At 43.4% G+C, this 17,496-nt stretch overlaps 1 protein-coding gene across 4 annotated transcripts in view; it reads right to left on the minus strand.

Moving 5' to 3' along the window:
• Nucleotides 1-584: 584 nt before the first annotated feature.
• Nucleotides 585-17,496, minus strand: part of ZNF521 (zinc finger protein 521) — a 278,373-nt gene continuing 261,461 nt past the window's right edge. For 3 of the 4 annotated variants that reach the window (XM_019465513.2, XM_019465510.2, XM_019465511.2), the window contains 2 exons: nt 10,044-10,210; nt 585-1,392 (listed from right to left, as the gene is read on the minus strand). In XM_019465513.2, coding sequence (XP_019321058.1) covers nt 1,380-1,392; nt 10,044-10,210 — 180 coding nt within the window. In that variant the 3' untranslated portion in view covers nt 585-1,379. The remainder of the gene's footprint in view (nt 1,393-10,043; nt 10,211-17,496) is intronic. The other variant, XM_019465512.2, reaches the window with a different exon arrangement.

Below are 17,496 nucleotides of genomic sequence, written 5' to 3' on the forward strand. Positions count from 1 at the left end.
TGTGAGGCCAGCTCTCTTCCAGAGGCACCCCATGCCTGTGTCAAGGCCGATGAGCAGGCTGTGTTACTTCCCCTGGCCAGGGGAGCCAAGGCCAGAAGGCGGAGCGATTTGGAGAAGGCCACACGGGGAGTCAGTGCCAGAGCTCGAACCAACAGCCGCCTGGCTCCCTGCTCTGTGCTTTGTCTTCTGAATGAACAAAGCTGCTTCTTAAGTACACATAAGCCAAACTGCCTTTCAAATTGCAGCCATCTACTTCGAGTTCAGATTTGCACAGCATGACATGAATTGGGCTGCAAATTATGCAGAAAACAGCCATCACATCCATCTGTGATGTCAGAATCCTCCAGTACAATGTGACCTGGTAGTATCTGAGGGAGGAGGAGTATATTGGGTCTGATTCTTTCCCGATGCAGTATGATGAATCTCCTCGCGGCTGCATTTGGCCCAGTGTGAAAAGGTTAAATATGATCGAGGTTATCCTGTGATATGTTCAAGAGCAGATTTCACCTCCAAGGGTGCAGGCGATTAGATTTTTTTAATGGTAGAGTAACTGGAAAAAGAAAACACACAAATACACTCATACCTAATGGTAAACTGAATTTATTTCCTCTTGGAAAACAATTCCAGTAATCTCCAGGTTCAGACCGCAGAGTAAACATTAATAACAGTAACATACAGGTTAGTTCAACTGATTCAAGAATTTGGCTGTGTGAAATCATTAAGGAAAACCTTGAACACTCAAAGCTTCAAATGTATCCAGGAAAAAAAAAAATCTTTGACAGTCTACATAACAACTATTGCATATATAGTGATGCTACCTGTCACATTGCAAGGCTTACAAATATATATACGGGCCTTATCCAGCTGTGGGGTTCTGTTTTGTGAGAACATCTCTTCGTGGTTTGCAAGAATCTTCAGCAATAAAAAATAGTCTTGGATTTAACCGTTGATATACCAAAAGAGAAATTCTAGGCTTAAGTGTAAATAAAAGGAAGTCCAAACATAGTCTCATTTGTAAGTTGTTTTAATCTGTCTTCCTCGAAAATACTTTCTCTTAAGCCGTTTTGCTCACATTTTTTTTTTTTAAATCCTGCCTGAACAGGGCCCAAGTCCACTTGTCTTTATAAGACCATTTTAGTATCAGACGACATAATACATGTGCAACACTTTATATACAAGGAGTCTATCCGGTGCTCAAAAGTTCAAACACATGAACATCCAACAGTTTGATAATACAAGTTTTATGGTACAATACAATGTTTCTGAATATTATACATTAACAATGAAAGTTTCGTGCAAAGAGTAAAACATGTTCCCTTTTTGTGCCACAAAAGTAATTCTCCTTGAGAGACGGAACTTGCACTAACTGCTGTGTTGGGTCATCGTATGATTCTGTAAAGAAAAAGAAAAAGGGAAGAAAACACTTAAGCGATCTTATTGTCATCAGACCAAGTAGCCATACATGCTGGTGGATTGAGAATGACGTGAACTGTGTTTCTGCACGCTGCTGGATAGGTGCTTGCCGGGGCCCTGACCCCTCGCTGCCCCCAGTGAGTACCATGGCGGGGAGAGGCAGGGCCAGCGGCCTGTGGGAGGTGAGATGGTTGGCCCATGCCTTTCCTCTTCTCTGCCTCTGCCAGGCCTTCCCAGAAGACCCTCCCACCTGCTGTCCCTTCCTACCAAAACAAGACCTGCTTTTCAAAGACCAGGATAGCACTGTTTTCACAGTTTTATTTATCTGTGCATTATTTCCATTACAGATGCTTTTGTTCTCATCGCTCTCAGGTGGGAACGTCTTGACAGCAGAGGCTCTATCTGTCCCTGAATATGGCCTGTACAGGCAAGGGCTGCCTGGCCAACAACACACAGAGGGGGCAGGAAGCTTCCCCAGCTCCTCTCCTGGGGGGTGGGCTTGGGGCTGTCACAACATGGCTCAGGAGCACATCATAACAGCTGCACCCACCTCCAACCCCCGCGGAAGCAGCCTTTGCTGTACTTTGGTTGTCTCCTCTCCATCCACACGGTGCGTTCCCTTTCTGAGTGAACAACCTCCTCCTCCACTGGGGGATAGCCCCAGACCAGGGACATTCATTCGGAGCATAAGTCTGCAGAGGGCCTGATTTCCACCTTTCATCCTCTGCACTGTCCCTGAGCCGTGATGTCCCATCTCTGAGCTTACACACCCTCCCCTGACGCATCTCTTCTGCTCAGAACCTTGACGTCTAGCTCGAGATACAACCAGTTCCATGCTCCTCTCATCTAAAACCAATTTCTCCCTCCTCTGCTCTCCTCCTGCATTTGCAGCGCTCATAGAGTACATATCTGAGGTCTTGTCTTTGGTTATTTGTAGGCTTGGCTCTCTCCCTATGTCAGAAATTCTGGTATTCATTCATTCATTCCTTCACAAACTTCTGTTGAACACTTGTATCACCACCTGGCGCAGCCCACAGCATTGCAGTCATCGTAAAGACGCGGCCAAGTGAATGACTAGCTAGCCAAGGGCTACTGAAGGGAATGGGATGGTCCCTGCCTTCGTGCCTTCCAAGTGCTCACAGTCTAAAGAAGAAAGTCGCACGGGCACAAGATGGCAGAGCAATATGGAAGAACTGTATCGGAAATGAACACAGAAATGCCATGATCACACCTAATATTGCTTAGCCTTTGGAGTAACGTGTGTAACGTGACATTTGAGTTGATGCTGGCAACATGAAAGGACATTGGGGATATACGGAGGGCACTCTGGGCCACCAGGCTCCCATAACTGAAGGCAATGAAGCGAGAATACACAAGGTATGTTCGTGGACCTGTAACTCGTTCAGATTGGATGGAGTCTCCTACAGTGTCCTGAACCAAGAGTACTGATGAGAAGGGAAGTTGGACGGTAGCTTGGGGCCTGGTTACGGAGCGCCTTCTGCACCTTGCTAAGGAGTTCAGGCTGGGTCGTGGAGGTGAACAGGTGCTATGGAAGTTTTTAAAGCAGAGTTTTTAAGCCTTACAGATCTTTGCTATCTCTTTATCCTCCATGATTAGCAAATTGCCTGCTCTGTGAATACTACTGAATGACCAGACGCTTGCCCGGTGGGGGCCCAGAGCACCAGGCTTCCCCTTCTCCATTTCAAACTTAGTGCATTTTTGAAGCCTGGCAACCAGTAAGATGAGGAACCTTATTTCACTCTCCCTTATTGAAAGCATACCTATTGTTATTAATGCAGTGGAAGATAAGCCTGGATCTTTTTTCCTACTTAGTAGCACTAGCCTAACAGTGCATACAGGAACAGATGATTTTTATGCCAAGCCTTTTTTTCTTTGTATTGATTCTAAATACTTCTGAAAATTATTTTTCACCAATAGGTAGACAGAAAGAGTAATCAAAATACCGAGGAGACTAAAAAACTTTCCTATTTCCTTAAAAATGAACACAGTGATGATCAGAGTTTATAAACAATACAAGAGTTCATATGTTCAAAATACCCTGTCTGAGCCTTTTGTTGTCTCAAAGGGTCAAGTCTGATCGGGTTTTTCGTTTATGACAAAAGTTACCTAAATGATAGGACACCGATGGGCAATGGATTTTTTTAAACCAAAGTTAAACAAACAAATTTAATAACATTAGTTTTAAATGTTTAAGTGCTTACAAGAGACATTCCATATTTGATAGGATTCTGGAGGTTAATAAAGGAAGATATATTGCAATTGCTCCAGTGTTTCGGTATGCGCCTCTATTCAGATACTGCAAGACGAAAACCTAACATGAATTGGCTGTAACAGTTGGCAATAGCTGTGTCTCAGATGCTTTCATCCTAAACCAAAGCCATAGAAGCCTCTTCAGAGGTGCAGAGAAATGAACAAATACATGTGAATTACTTATTACAACAGACTGAAGTTGCTACTATAAAGGATTTATGCTTTTCATATGACCAGAGAAGAAGATAGATCATTTGAGAGAAAGACAAGATTACGGCTTGGGCAATTCAAGCTTACACAAAAATAAAGAGCCCTAATACAAATAATGTGTAACTGGGAAATCTGGCACGGGACACGGTAAAGGCAGTAAGTTCTCTTGGTGTAGAGATGCCTGCATATGATTGACATTAGTTATTGTCATTTTTTTCCTTTCTTTTCTTTTTTTTTTTTGCTCCCACTCAACTGAGGGTGAAGTTAAGACAGGCTCCCGGAGTCCCGTGTCCACCCCTAGTAGTGACTGTCAGGATGGGAAGCGGGAATTCTGGTAGGCAGTCTTGGGTAAGGCATATTTGCACTGAAAGCAAAAGAAACCCAGTCCTCAAAGGCTTTCCCGCACCACCTTCAAGGAACCCTGGGCCGTGTCTGTCCCCTCACCCCTACGCTTTATTCTGAGTCACTGAAGATAGAAATGGCCCAATTTCATTTTCTTTTTTTTTTTTTAATGTTTATTTATTTTTGAGACAGAGAGAGACAGAGCATGAACGGGGGAGGGTCAGAGAGAGAGGGAGACACAGAATCTGAAACAGGCTCCAGGCTCTGAGCAGTCAGCACAGAGCCCGACGCGGGGCTCGAACTCACGGACCGCGAGATCGTGACCTGAGCCGAAGTTGGACGCTTAACCGACTGAGCCACCCAGGCGCCCCCCAATTTCATTTTCTGAAGGAAGGAATGGGTGTCTGAACTGCATAGGTTGGGCTGACTTTAAGGACTGGAGGAAAAAGGTTCAGAGTGTGAGTCTCCAGACTTCACTGAAGATCCTGTGTTAAGAGAAACAAGAAGTTGCTTCATGGGAGCCTTCTTTTTATTTATTTATTAACAAGTGTTTTTTAACTTTATTTATTTATCTTGAGAGAGACAGAGACAGTGTGAGTGGGGAGGGGCAGAGAGAGAGGGAGAGAGACAGAATGCCCAGCAGGCTCCACGCTGAGCGTGACGCAGGGCTCGAACCCACGGAACAGTGAGATAGATCATGACCTGAGCCGTTATCAAGAGTTGGATGCTCAACTGCCTGAGCCACCCAGGCGCCCCGAATTTTTTTTAAGATCATTGACACGGTTTCTTTAGAAAGGGAGAACCGGGAACAAGTGGGAAAGATGAACAGTGGGCAAGAGAGGCACTAAGCAGGAAGAGACGGTGGGCCACTGGCCCAGCTCCCCCTTGCTCTGGCTCCGTCCAGGACACTGGTCCCGAGTCGCCACGGTACAACCGTGGATGCCCAGCAAGGAGGCTGTCAGCAAGCAGCCTTCTTCCACCTGAGAGTTTCGCGCTCTTTGGGTCCAGAGGAAACACTACACTCGAACAAAGCAGTGGGTCGTATCACTGCTTTTACACAGCAATTCACGGTCCCCAAAGTACTTTAATGCAATGACAGTTTATGGGGAAAAAGATCTGTTCCGATGAAGGGAAAGCGTTTTACATAATCGAGGAGAACACCAGCGCAAAGCGACAGGGGCGTGTGAGGGGGTGACGACAGAAAAGGAAGTAGGAAGAGAAGAAAACTTCTGAAATCCCACCGAGAGCCATATTCTACTCTGCAAAAAGCCATCTCTTGGAGACCCCATGTCTAAGTAACTGAAAATTGCAAACCATTAATCCCAGTTATGAACAGTTGTTTTACACGAGGGGGGTTTGTGTTAAGGAAAAAAACCCCCAAAAAACAAAAACAAAAACCAAATCCACAGCACACCTTAAAGCTTAAAAGAAGATCCATCTAGGTATGATACCTTAATAGCCAGGTTTCAAAAACCCACTCTCCTTACGGTAAAGGGCCCCATTTGGGAGGAGTGTGGTTTTTCCCCCCTATAAATGTGAAATTAAACTTGGAAAGCTAAAAACCAGACAAGGACCTTCAAAATTCCCTACTAGCACCATGCATGCATCTCTTTTAAAATATGAGATGCCTTTCATTTTACAAGACTGGAATTCTCATCTTGGGCTTTGGCACGCTAACAAATGATTAATTCAGCCTCCTCCTTTCTGAGAGCTGACCACATTTACTGGTCAAACGGCTTAATCCTATTTAAAATGCAATCCAAGCAAAATATTTTTAAATAAAAAATAAAACCCCGTGATCTCCTAAAACTGTTCACCTTGGCCAAGTTACCCCATTTTCCTGCGATCTTGAGGTGAATCTGAATATTCACACCAACAACAAGGATGAAGTTAAGCTTTGGAGGAAAGCCCAGGGGGAATCTACCTTCCCAGGGAGGAGAGTCTGAGTGCCCACCCCCAAAAGTTGTGGCCACAGATTGCCCTCACTTGTCCAAAATTTTGGCAGAGGTCACGTCTCGTCTGGCTCTGTAACTCTCTTGTTGCCATCAGTAAAATGTTAAGTAGTGATGGTAATAAAAATAAAAACTGCGTTTGAATGGAAGTTTTGTGAGATCTGTTGATTCAAATATGTTAATCATTTTTACCATGACTTGCCTATTTATAGCCCTTTGTCTCAAACAAATTCTGACAAGCTTTTAAAAGTAAGAAAAAGAGCCAGCATGCTACTTTAAAAAGGAAAGAAAAAAAAATAGAAATAACAAGCTTTCCACTAATTCACCATGCCATCAGGATCCTGAATTTAAACGGCAGTTGTATTCAATTTAAATGAGATGTTTTCCAACCAGATGAAATAGGAGGCAATTGTGGCTCTGTAACAATGCAAGGCGGGAAGAAATAAAAGAAATATAAAGATTAAGTGTGGCTGTTTCTTTCAACAGATGGTGACAGCACCATGGCGGCGTGTTGTTTTTTCTTTAGTTGAAGAATGCAAACATCCGTAATCAATCATCACTGATTAACTAATTATATTAGCCTTCCTTTTATCACTAGGGTTGGACCTTTATCTGTAACCACTATGGATAATCTGTATGCTCGTATTTTTCCAGAGGCATATTTCAGCACACATACAGTTATGGGCTGCACGCAGAATTCTACATTACCGTCCACCTTTAAGCCCTACTGCTTTTTTTATTTTTTATTTTATTTTTTTTAAACAAAAGCAATTGGTTTCCAACAGGCTGGATAATAAGTCTTTTGACCTGCATTCTTCTTTGACCCATTAAGGTCACCCCTGTGCTCGGGCATATAGCTGACTTAGGAAATGCCTGCAAGTCCTACATTTCATCTCCTGCCCACTCAAAATAAAGCTTTCTTTAAATGTGTCTGTACGGGTCCCTGAAGGCCAAAGAGGCATCCCTGTAGTGGGCAATGGAGGGACAGAAGCTTCTGCCTTTATTAATGAATGCAGACCATTATGAGTCTGGCTGGCTCCTTCCCTGTTCCCAGAAGCATATACTGTACGTGACTTAAAATGCTAGAATATTGACACAAAGCGAGCCGGGCACCCCTAAGGAAAATTACTCCTTGGATATAATGTAGGCTCGTAACAGCTATTAGAGTACAAAATAAAACCCTCCGGGATCAAACTGACATATACCGCATTCCACCTAGTCCTCAAACATTAGAAGAATTTCTTTGTGAAGGCATTCTCAAGGACAGCATTAAACTGACTTTTGTAGCAATCTGCAACAGCTTTTTGGCTCAGAGCTTTTAGTACTAAATCTCTGGTTTGAATCAATACAAGTACTATATCTTCTACATTAATCAATACATTTGGTTCAATACATGTTCTATTAAATTATACTTTCTAATCAAGATTTTTACATTTCCACCCTCTCTCTTTTTCACCCCCAACTTCTTTTGCTAGCGAAATAGTTTTAAAAGTGTAGGCACCTCATGACGATGGGATACTGGGGTTTATTTCCCCCCACACGCTAGAGAAAAACTATGGCAAAGGGCAGCCTTTAAACGCCTTAATAAGGTTAATGGGATGTGAATGTAATAAATGAACATTTTCGAAGTCCAAACAACTACAGAAGTACTCAGAGTTTTAAATTAATTAAAACTGAAACTGCTACAGTGCTAGAAGTACCATTAGTAATGTTCTAAAAATTACACGGAAGACCCAAATCATCCAGAAGTACCAATTAGACCCCATTTTGCCACCCCAGAGTTTCCACTCTCCACAATCCATGTAATTCCTGGCTGGAGAAATTTTGGGTAATTGTGTTTCGCGAACCTTACCCGGGAACCCGCAGGAACATACACATGGGTATGTGCAATTTTGTAAGATATGTTATATTTTAATGAATAGTCCTTAAAAGATAAATAATATTTCCCAAAGTGTTTTGGGACTCTGAAAACATAAATAGCCATTTTCATAGCCAGGAGAGCTGACTCATAATTTTTACTTTGGTAGAATTTACTAAAATGGGGTCCTACTCTTTTGTTTTGACACAGCAATGGCATTTCAGAAACTGTCATATGCTTTTGCCCCTCTCTTTAATGCCATGAATGTTGCATCTATGATCATGTTTGCAGTGACAGAATTTCCCTTTGTATTTTTTCACATGGTAATACCATCGCCATGAACTTACAGAGACACGGGTGCATTTTCTTTTGACATTTAACAGTTCACATGGGCTTGGCCTGACATCTCAAAGCATTTTCTGGATGACACCAAGTCATATTAAAGCAAAATGTGAAAGGGTGTGATCAGAAGTGACCAGAAAAATACAAGATCTTAACGATAGAAAAGGACCATTAGGTTATTTAGTCGGTCCCCTTGCTAGAACAGAATTGTTTTATAAAGTTCGTACTCCAGGCTAATTTTAAGTGGTTCTGGCAATGACGTTTCCATCACATCTCCCATAAGAAATGATTTCACATTCTAGTAAATTTCACTGAATTACATTTTTATTGTTGTTGTTCTTTGAACATTCATGCTAAATAAGCCTAGAAAAGGATGGTCTGAGATAACCTTGAAGCATGCGGACATTGGCATGTTCATGAGTTTATGTTTAGAAGTCTTGGCCATATATTTGCAGCATTAAGCTCTTCTCTCTCATCCAAAGGAAACCAAAAGACAATCCAAGAAGCCATTTCTTAGTCATTACACAAAATGTGTCACTCAATTGCTTTGTTCTAGAGAGAAGCCTACAAATTAAATAGATTCTAGAAGGCCAGTGGGACTTGCCTTTCAACAGTCAACCCCAACACTATTGACATGTTGGGCTGGACAATTCCTTGCTTGGCGGGGGGTGGGGCGGGGGTTGTCCTCTGCACTGTGGGATGTTCAGCAGCATCTCTGGCCTCTATCAAAAACATGCCTGTTGTCGCAACCATAACTGTCTCTAGACATTGCCACGTATTCCCTGGTGGGGAAAACAATCACCCCCAATTGACGATCACTGTTTTACAGTGTTTTGAAAACACAATGAGTTTGCTGTGCCATGCTTGAGCATGCTGCATAGCCTTCAGGCCAAGAGGTATCTCCTCCGCTAAATCTAAAAACAAACAAAAAGGATAGCAAAAGGGACACATACACTGCATGGGGCTATATCACATACCATCTTCAAATATAGTCAATGGGGGCGAGTGGGCGATTGTTGAGAACTTTTGGAAAGGATACGTAATATCCTTTGAGATATATCATAAATGGCATTGCTTGTATGAAGAATAGAGTGTCTCCAAAAATGTCCACTCATTCAGCAATGTGACATCCATGTACCATCAGTGAACAAAGGTAGTACATTTTCGTGGCAATTAATCAATGCCGTTTTAGGAATATTTGCAATCTAACAAAGGATCGATATTAAACTTAGAATTCATATATAAGGTATGAATAGTTGGACTATCTACTTTGAACAAACAGAAGAGCCGTCATCCTTAATTTGCTGATCTAGATTTAATAGCAGGCATCAATTATATGTGTAAGTAATGAATACGTCAGAGAACCAAAGAAATGATTTCAGAGCTGGGAGGGTCCTAGCAGCACCTGTTCTGATATCTCATTTTATAGATAAAGAAATTAAGACCCAGAGAGTATAAGCCAGCTTCCAAGGTCTTCTAGCTACTCCGGTGGCTCAGCTGGCTTTGGGTGTGAAGCAATTGCTGAGTGGCACTGGTTGATGTGTTCTAATCTCTGGGCGGGGCCGGCAGCAGAGATGACGGACACCCACCCTCACGGCACTCACCAGCTACAGCGAGGATGGGATGCTACGGGCCACAGAGAAAGGACACCTCACCTCTTGTGAGAGACAGTCGACTTAGTTCTCAGAGGAGTCACACTTGCCTGGTGCTGGAGTGATGAGGAGAAGGTTAGAAGGGAATGACGGGCACCAGAGGGAGAGTAAGTGTGAATCAGGCTGAGAATCGGGGGAGAGGGTGTAGACCATTCAGGACAGGAAGTCATCTGTAGGGCAGGAGATTGTTCAGGCTGGGCAGAGACGTGGGGAGCCCCTTCAGAAAGAGCCTCTTTTCGTTACAGGCGCTCTTTCTCACAACATCAAACCAAGTTGGGAAAGCCTATGGTGGTTAACACTGTCCCAAGAATACCCACCTACTTACCTTAGCCTTGGTCTAGGATGAGTCTTCTGAAGCCTAAGCAAGGACTAATTTTCGAAATAATGCCATGTCCAAATTGCTAATGTAGAACAATTTTCTAGAATTTGGACAGTTAAACATCAGAGAAATAAAACAAGCCACTCTGGCCCACCAGTTTCAAAAGGGCAGTACTGCTCATGGGTCACACATGGGAAACGCTAACATCGTCATAATTTCATTTTTCATTGAAATCTTAGAAACGATAGTAAAATTTCAGTTGCTAGCTGACCCTTATCCGTTTCACCTACCTGCCAGGCTTACATTTTCCCATTTTGGAACTGGCAATAGCACACAGTATCTACTATGTTAACTGGAAGCCTAGACTAAAAAGAGCACAGCAGCCGCTGGGAAATACATTACAAGTATAAGGTTTATTTTTTAAACAGAACAGTGAGTTGAACTACTTGTTTACATGCAAGGAGCCAAAAGAAAATTTAAATCAAACTATACAAAGCCAGCAAAAGTGAAAGTGAGGCTGAAGCCAAAAGATGCTGCTCGGATTCTACAAGTGCAGGATCCCAGCGTATTATGGGACAGAAGGCTTTGATAGGCAATACAGTCTAATAAGATATTCAGGGATTAAGTCAGTGCTTCACGGACAGATGTGTCCATGTGCCAGTTGTTGCTAAGCTTTAATTTTTCCCCCTGCAATGTTTAATTTATCACACTGGCGCTTTCTAAACTAGAACATCTGTAAACAAGGTTAAGAATGACCTCCTTCCAATTTTACATCGGTGAACAGTGCCCTTCTCCGTGCTCTAATTTTAGATACCTTAAAGATAAATAAATCTGCGGGAGGAAGAAAAAAAAAAGAAGGCTTGTCTGACACTGTAATGTGTTCATCTTGGGCGAATACAAATTTCCTTTCCACCCGGCTCTTGATGAACACAACCGACTCTTGCTGCCCAACCCATATTCAGGCACCCCCTTCCCAGTCAAACGCAATTAAACAAACTTCTGCTAAATATTTAACAGCCTCGTGTAGTAATTAGCAGCAAATAATGGGAGCTTAAATTGATAATTGCTCAGAACTGTGCTCTTGCCAACACGACAAGTTTCCCGCTCCTCCCTTTTCTCTTAGATTTTGAATCCCGGAAGGTTTTGTTTTTAAAGGACTTAGTTAGTGAGATTACCCTCTGTCACGTTACTTGGCCCAAGACCTTGCAGTCAACTTGGGCGAGTTTTGCCATCAGCTGCAAGATTCTACCCGCATCACTTATTTCATTTGTGTTTTTGAAATCCATTGAAATTTAAAGTTACATACCTGAAAGCTGCTGGAACAGGGCATTGATTTAAAAACTGACTGGCAGGCTTAGGATTTAAACTCTGGTCCACTAGATTCAAAAGGTCATCTGATTAGAATGAGAGACGCACAAGGCTTGTAATTTATATTCAAAGGGTAACCTTTGTAGGGAGAAGGAGGGAGCAAGGAAGGACTCTTTCTGCTTTTCCGCTTGATACGGACAAGGATTCCCTTCAACCAAATTCCAACAATTATGAAAAATAGTTTATTGAACTTGGCCAAAAAGCGAAAGAAATGCCACTTCCTTGCAGTGTATTACTTCTATTAAAAACACCGCCACACTCCCTAGGAGGTGAAGTCGTATTAAGAGTAAGTCAAACGCGTTATAAATCATTAAGAGTAACAGCAAAAAGTCTTTCCTCATCACAAGCAACCAGATGCTTGTCTACTAGAGCATTTGCTTTAGTACATAAAATGGATAAAACTATAAAAGGACAACATTTGACTTGCATCATTTACATGATTAAACTGCCTAAGTGTAAGCATGCATGTGCACATCCATGCCAGAGCTGGATGTTGGAGTGAGCATGTGCCGTGTGGGGGGGGGGGGGGGGCGGGGATGTTACATCCGTGCATGGGTTCTACAAGGTAAAATCCCTGGTGTTTGCCTCTGATCTTTCTGTCCCTCATCGCTCATATATTCCTCCATGGAGAATGCAATTAGAAGGAGCCCAAAGTAGCCTCGCTTTAAATTCTTTTTTTTTTTTTTTAAGTTTACTTATTTATTTTGAGAGAGAGCACATGCACACGAGCAGGGGAAGGGCAGAGAGAGAAGGAGAGAGAGAATCTCAAGCAGGCTCCACATAGTCAGCACAGAGCCTGATGTGGGGCTCGAATTCATGAACCACGAGATCATGACCTGAGCTGAAATCAAGAGTCAGACACTTAACTGACTGAGCCACCCAGGCGCCCCTGCCCTTGTTTTAAATTCTAAGAAAGTCTTTTTAACATGCGAGTATTTCACAAATTCAAGTCTATTTGGGTGTCCCTCACTTTAAAGTAAAACAAAAACAACCCAAAAACTCTGGTTTGGAGAGAGGAGAAATAATGTCACACTCGAGGTGGGTGCTTGTTTTCTTGCTCGCTCTTTCCTCTCCTTTTTCCTCTGTGTGTTTTTGTGTACTGTAGAAAGTTTCCAGTCCCCTTTCTCTAATAACCTCCCACCTCCTCATTCCCTGAAATCACCCGTTTATTAGCCAGTTCACACAGGCAGGCACGAAGAGAGGAAATTGGGAATGCTTAAGTGTATCTCTTATCCTTCACTGAGCCTCGTCAGGTCTTCAGGTTTATTCGTATTTTCTCCTGTCCATCATCTACTCTTGTCTCGGGATCTTTCGGGCCTTACAATGGCGGAGCTATCCCCAGCTTTCCATCCGGCCAAGAAGAGCTTCTGTTTCCTTCAGAAACCCCCACATTAAACTCCCATTCTCCTCCCACGTCCTGGGCACCTTTTCTGGAACTGCTTCCAGGTCTCTGCGGGACAGTTTCCTCCCCTCTCAGGGTACACAGAGCTTCTAGAGGGACAGCCTCTTGTTCCCCCCGCACAAAGATGTGCTGTAACTATGGTGAAAGCAATCTATAACCCTCCCGTCCTTATATAATTTGCTACTCCAAGTTAATTTTAATTCATTACAATAAAGCAATATAATTAAAAAAATAACTCTTTAAAGTGAAGTATTTAACATGATCCTGGAAGAAAGACAGCTCTAACAGAGGGCCAGGCGGCAGGCGCGGTGCACACTCATGCAAATTCAAAGGTGAGCTGTAAACCAGTACATGCAGCAACACTGCTATGCATAAAGGGCCTGGCAACGGGAGGCCTCATTCTAATCAGTCCTCAAAGGAACCTGCCATACAGAAGTGGCACTTATTCTAATTTAAAGCCCTCATGCTTTGCTTCAGTGTTGCAAAATTTATAAAAGAATAACTTCATTAAACCGCCTGGCACTTCAAACACAAATGCAAACCAGCCACAACACAGAAGGAGCTGGACAAGAGGAAGAGAAATATTCCCAGAGAGTTGTTAACTCGGATATTAAAATGAAGTCTGTGTTTGGGCGCTTCTCTCGCTGATGACCGGGTTTGACGCGCAACTTTCCTTCACCAAGGATTGCTGCCACACGGCTCTTTACTTCTGTCATGAGGCCTGTTACTCCTCTGAGTCTGCCTAATAACACTGGAAATCATTCAAAGCGGTTCGGCAAGCCACATCACATGCAGAAATACGTCTGGCAGTACATAAATGAGCGCTATTCAATGTCCCTTTCCTGGTCTGCAGAGAGGAGACTGATTCTGAATACACACTATTATAGTTTCCATTCGCCAGGGTATATATTTCAGACTCTCCTAAGTTGTTGAAAAACTAATGTAAAAAAAAATCCCCCCCCCCCCAACCTCCGTCTTCAAGAAAGAAAGCAGTAATAAGGGCTAAGTAGAAACAATCTGCCCAACCCATGCCCAGCACTGGAGAAAAGTTATTGTCACATCCTAAAACACACGCTTTCAAGGAAAATTCTGTTTCTCCCTGGAATCAAAGAATCAAAGACATGCTACAGTAAAATAACTTCAGGCTAGATTTCTAAGCTACGATGCAGTTTGTGTCAGAACACACATCATTTCGTGCTGTCAGCATATTTCTCCAAATCATTTCATTTATTTATTTTTGGGGGGGGGGATGCAATGCAAAGACAAAGCTAGAAGCCTGTTGAAAAACTCCAACCCTCTGAGACAGTGCGTGTCACATACAAGCTGTATTATGCTCTGAGATCTTGAGAGATCCCAGTAATAAAGGGCCCCTCTCCTGTTCGGTGTTTCTCAATACCCGCATCCAAATTTGGGCTGAGATTCTGTGACAATGAGAATAGAGCAAGCATTCGAACCTCTTGAAAATGATAACCCATGGATGGAGAAGAGGTAATGACCTCAGGGTAAATCCCTGAAGGTGAATCTCTCCAAAGGTGCATAACAGAAGACGTTTATTCCAGCTACCTTTCAGAACTGGGCGGTGGGGTCTTGCTCTTGTTATTGGATACTCATGCCGGCTGAGCAGCGGACAGATGGACACCATGGATGTGAACACTGGTGATCGCCAAAACCAAAAAAGCCCCAAAACCAAAAAACAACAACAATGCAGTGTCATGTGATTCAGTTCATCCCTAGGATAAACAAATAGTGACGTTAATGCTCTACATCTTTAGGAAGATGTTTTACAGTGCCGAAGGCTCTTTTCCATTCACATAAGGCAATATAGCGGTGAAGGTAGGTTTCTATGATTTTTCTTCTCCATGAATAAAATAGGGCTAATCAGATGGAATGAATGAGCTAATTCAATTACAGGCAGCCTTTATTGTGCAATAAAATATGGATTATTGATCTTGTGGAGTTGGCAACGCATGATGCAAATTCAGTGCATGGGACCTGAAGATGGGAGTTTGACTGTTCTTATTCATGATAAAACCAGCAAAACAACGCTAACTAATTAAACCCAGTGCTTCAAAAGGGGACGGATGAGAGGTCACCTCACAGGGCTGGAACAGGAGCCTGAGGAGACCCTGTTAGCAAGGGAGCCATCCCTTGTTAGATTCCTACAACGAAGGAAGGGGGCATGGCTGGGCTCCTCAGGCCCATCTGTGGAGAGGAAAGCGAAAACTTGTTGGGTGGACTGAAATTTACTTGATAGGCACCTTGCTACAAATCCAATTTGGTCCCGTTATAAGAACGAATGTATTGTTGCAGCTTTGCACTCGTTTGAAATACAGCGCCAGACTGTTTTAGCAGAATCCTTTGGTCCTTTATCTCTTAAAAAAAAAAGAAATGCAATAATCAACGCTGTTAGAAAGAAAGCAGCTCTGAGTATGAGGGTCACGTGGAAAGGAAAGCGTATGCAGTCAACACTAAAGGGAAAAAAGAAGGTGAGCTCTGATATTCGATGTATATTTACACACCTCAGTTCTGCTTTCCCATTTCCCCTTATAAATCTGCCCCCAGATACTGTGGCCTGCTGATTGTGTTTGTACTCTGCTACAGAGCGCACACCAGACTGTCTCTGTATTCCTTATAAACTTCTCCCTGCCTTCCCTGCAAAGCTGGCATTCTTCCTTTTGACCAGGTTCATCCTCTACCTTTCTACGGACCACAGCGAGCCCGCCCACCATCCCCCTCCCCTGCCCGCCGCAGCACAGAAATATGCTCTTTTCTCCCCTAATTTTTCTTTTTGAAGAGTCAAAATGGGTTCCGTGTTTTGGTAGGCATCCCTCCAAAGCATAGGTAAGCGTACATGTGGCATGTTTTCGAAAAAGACTCCGGCGGAAGGGAGGAATCAGAGATGCTAAACAACGCCACGCAAAGTTGCAGACTGTTCGGCTACAGTCCAGAAAATGAATCCAATTTTTCATTCTGTCGTTATAAATATTTCATCGCAAATGGTACTGATTTTCTGCAACTGTGGTTAAGCAAAGGGCCTCTGTGTGAATATTTAAGAAAAAAAAAAAAAAGAGGAGGAAGACAACGAAGAAGAAGGAGGGGGAATGAAAGATTAGCCACCAATTAATTTCTTACTTTAAATGTAAAAGATTCTGGGAGAAATTCAACAGTGATGTAGTGTGTGACTCAAAGAAGGAGAAGAAAAAAAACATTTACTCTGCTCTTCTTCTGACAGTTTCTCATAAAATATCTGCAGCCCATCTATCTTTTAGTACTCCAGGCTCCTCTGGAGAGCAGAAAATGGTGGTTTAAAGCTCACTTCAGTGCCAGTCTGCGGGAGATTGCTTTCCACAGGACCCCCGCTGATGGAGGCCTAGGGGAAGAGGCCCAGGAGTTATTCAATCAGCCCGAGACTCTGGGGCGGCTGGGGGTCCTTTGAGGGCTGATTATAAAGCTGCCCTCCTGTTGCCTGCCTCGGAACAGAATGAAATGAGCAGCCTCTTGCTGAGCAGATACTGCAAGAAGGAATTTCACCTGTCATGGAGTTTGTCAGAATTTCAGGATTTATCTTGGTGCAAAATTAATAAAATACCAACCAGGATTTCAGGCTGACTACTCAGCTGTGTCATCTCAAAGTGATCTTTCACCCAGGAAAACCTGGACAGTGAGTACAGCCACTCTTGCCTTACTTTCCCTTCGGAGGGTGAGCGAGACGATGTAATACCACCCAGACATCGGGATGAGATTTTGAACCAATTACACACAAGGCCGAATTACGTGTGGGTGCTACTGTCTTAATGTGTGACCTCTCACCCCGCTGCTGTAGTTCTAAAGCCTCTTTGGAATAAGCCCAAGTCTGAGGCATAAAAAGGCCATTTCTGCAGCTTATAACACAGTAGGTCCCCTATGGCATCACATCTGTTAAATTCATACACTGGTATTTCAGGCCTGAATTTGATTTATCTTTTAAAAAGGAGTACGAACAACAGACGATGTTAAGAGCACAGATTGTGAAACATTACAAATTAATCCTGGGTCCGCCGTGAACCGGGAGGGGCAGTATCATCTTTCGTTTTAACAGGCTGTGCCCTCCTGTCCGGTCACCCTCTGGGCTCCCCGCCGAGTGTGGGAGTGGGGAGTGGGGCGGGAGGCCCCCTGAGGGGATGGGACAGGCAGGGAACAAGTCTCCCTGCCAGCTCTGGGGCTCTGGGCTGCAGCCAGTTTTGGAGCTGGGTGTCTCTGCTCATTCTACTTCAGAAGGTGGCTTGCACCACGCAGATCACCAGAGTGTGTAAGAGGGGTTCTGCGAAGCCCGGGGTTAGGGCATTTTGAGCACAGGCTTGCGGAGCCCCGAGGCAATTAGCTCTGGT

Source organism: Panthera pardus, unplaced genomic scaffold, assembly GCF_024362965.1.
Source record: "Panthera pardus isolate Hobbes unplaced genomic scaffold, ASM2436296v1 HiC_scaffold_15, whole genome shotgun sequence".
Lineage (NCBI taxonomy): Eukaryota > Metazoa > Chordata > Mammalia > Carnivora > Felidae > Panthera > Panthera pardus.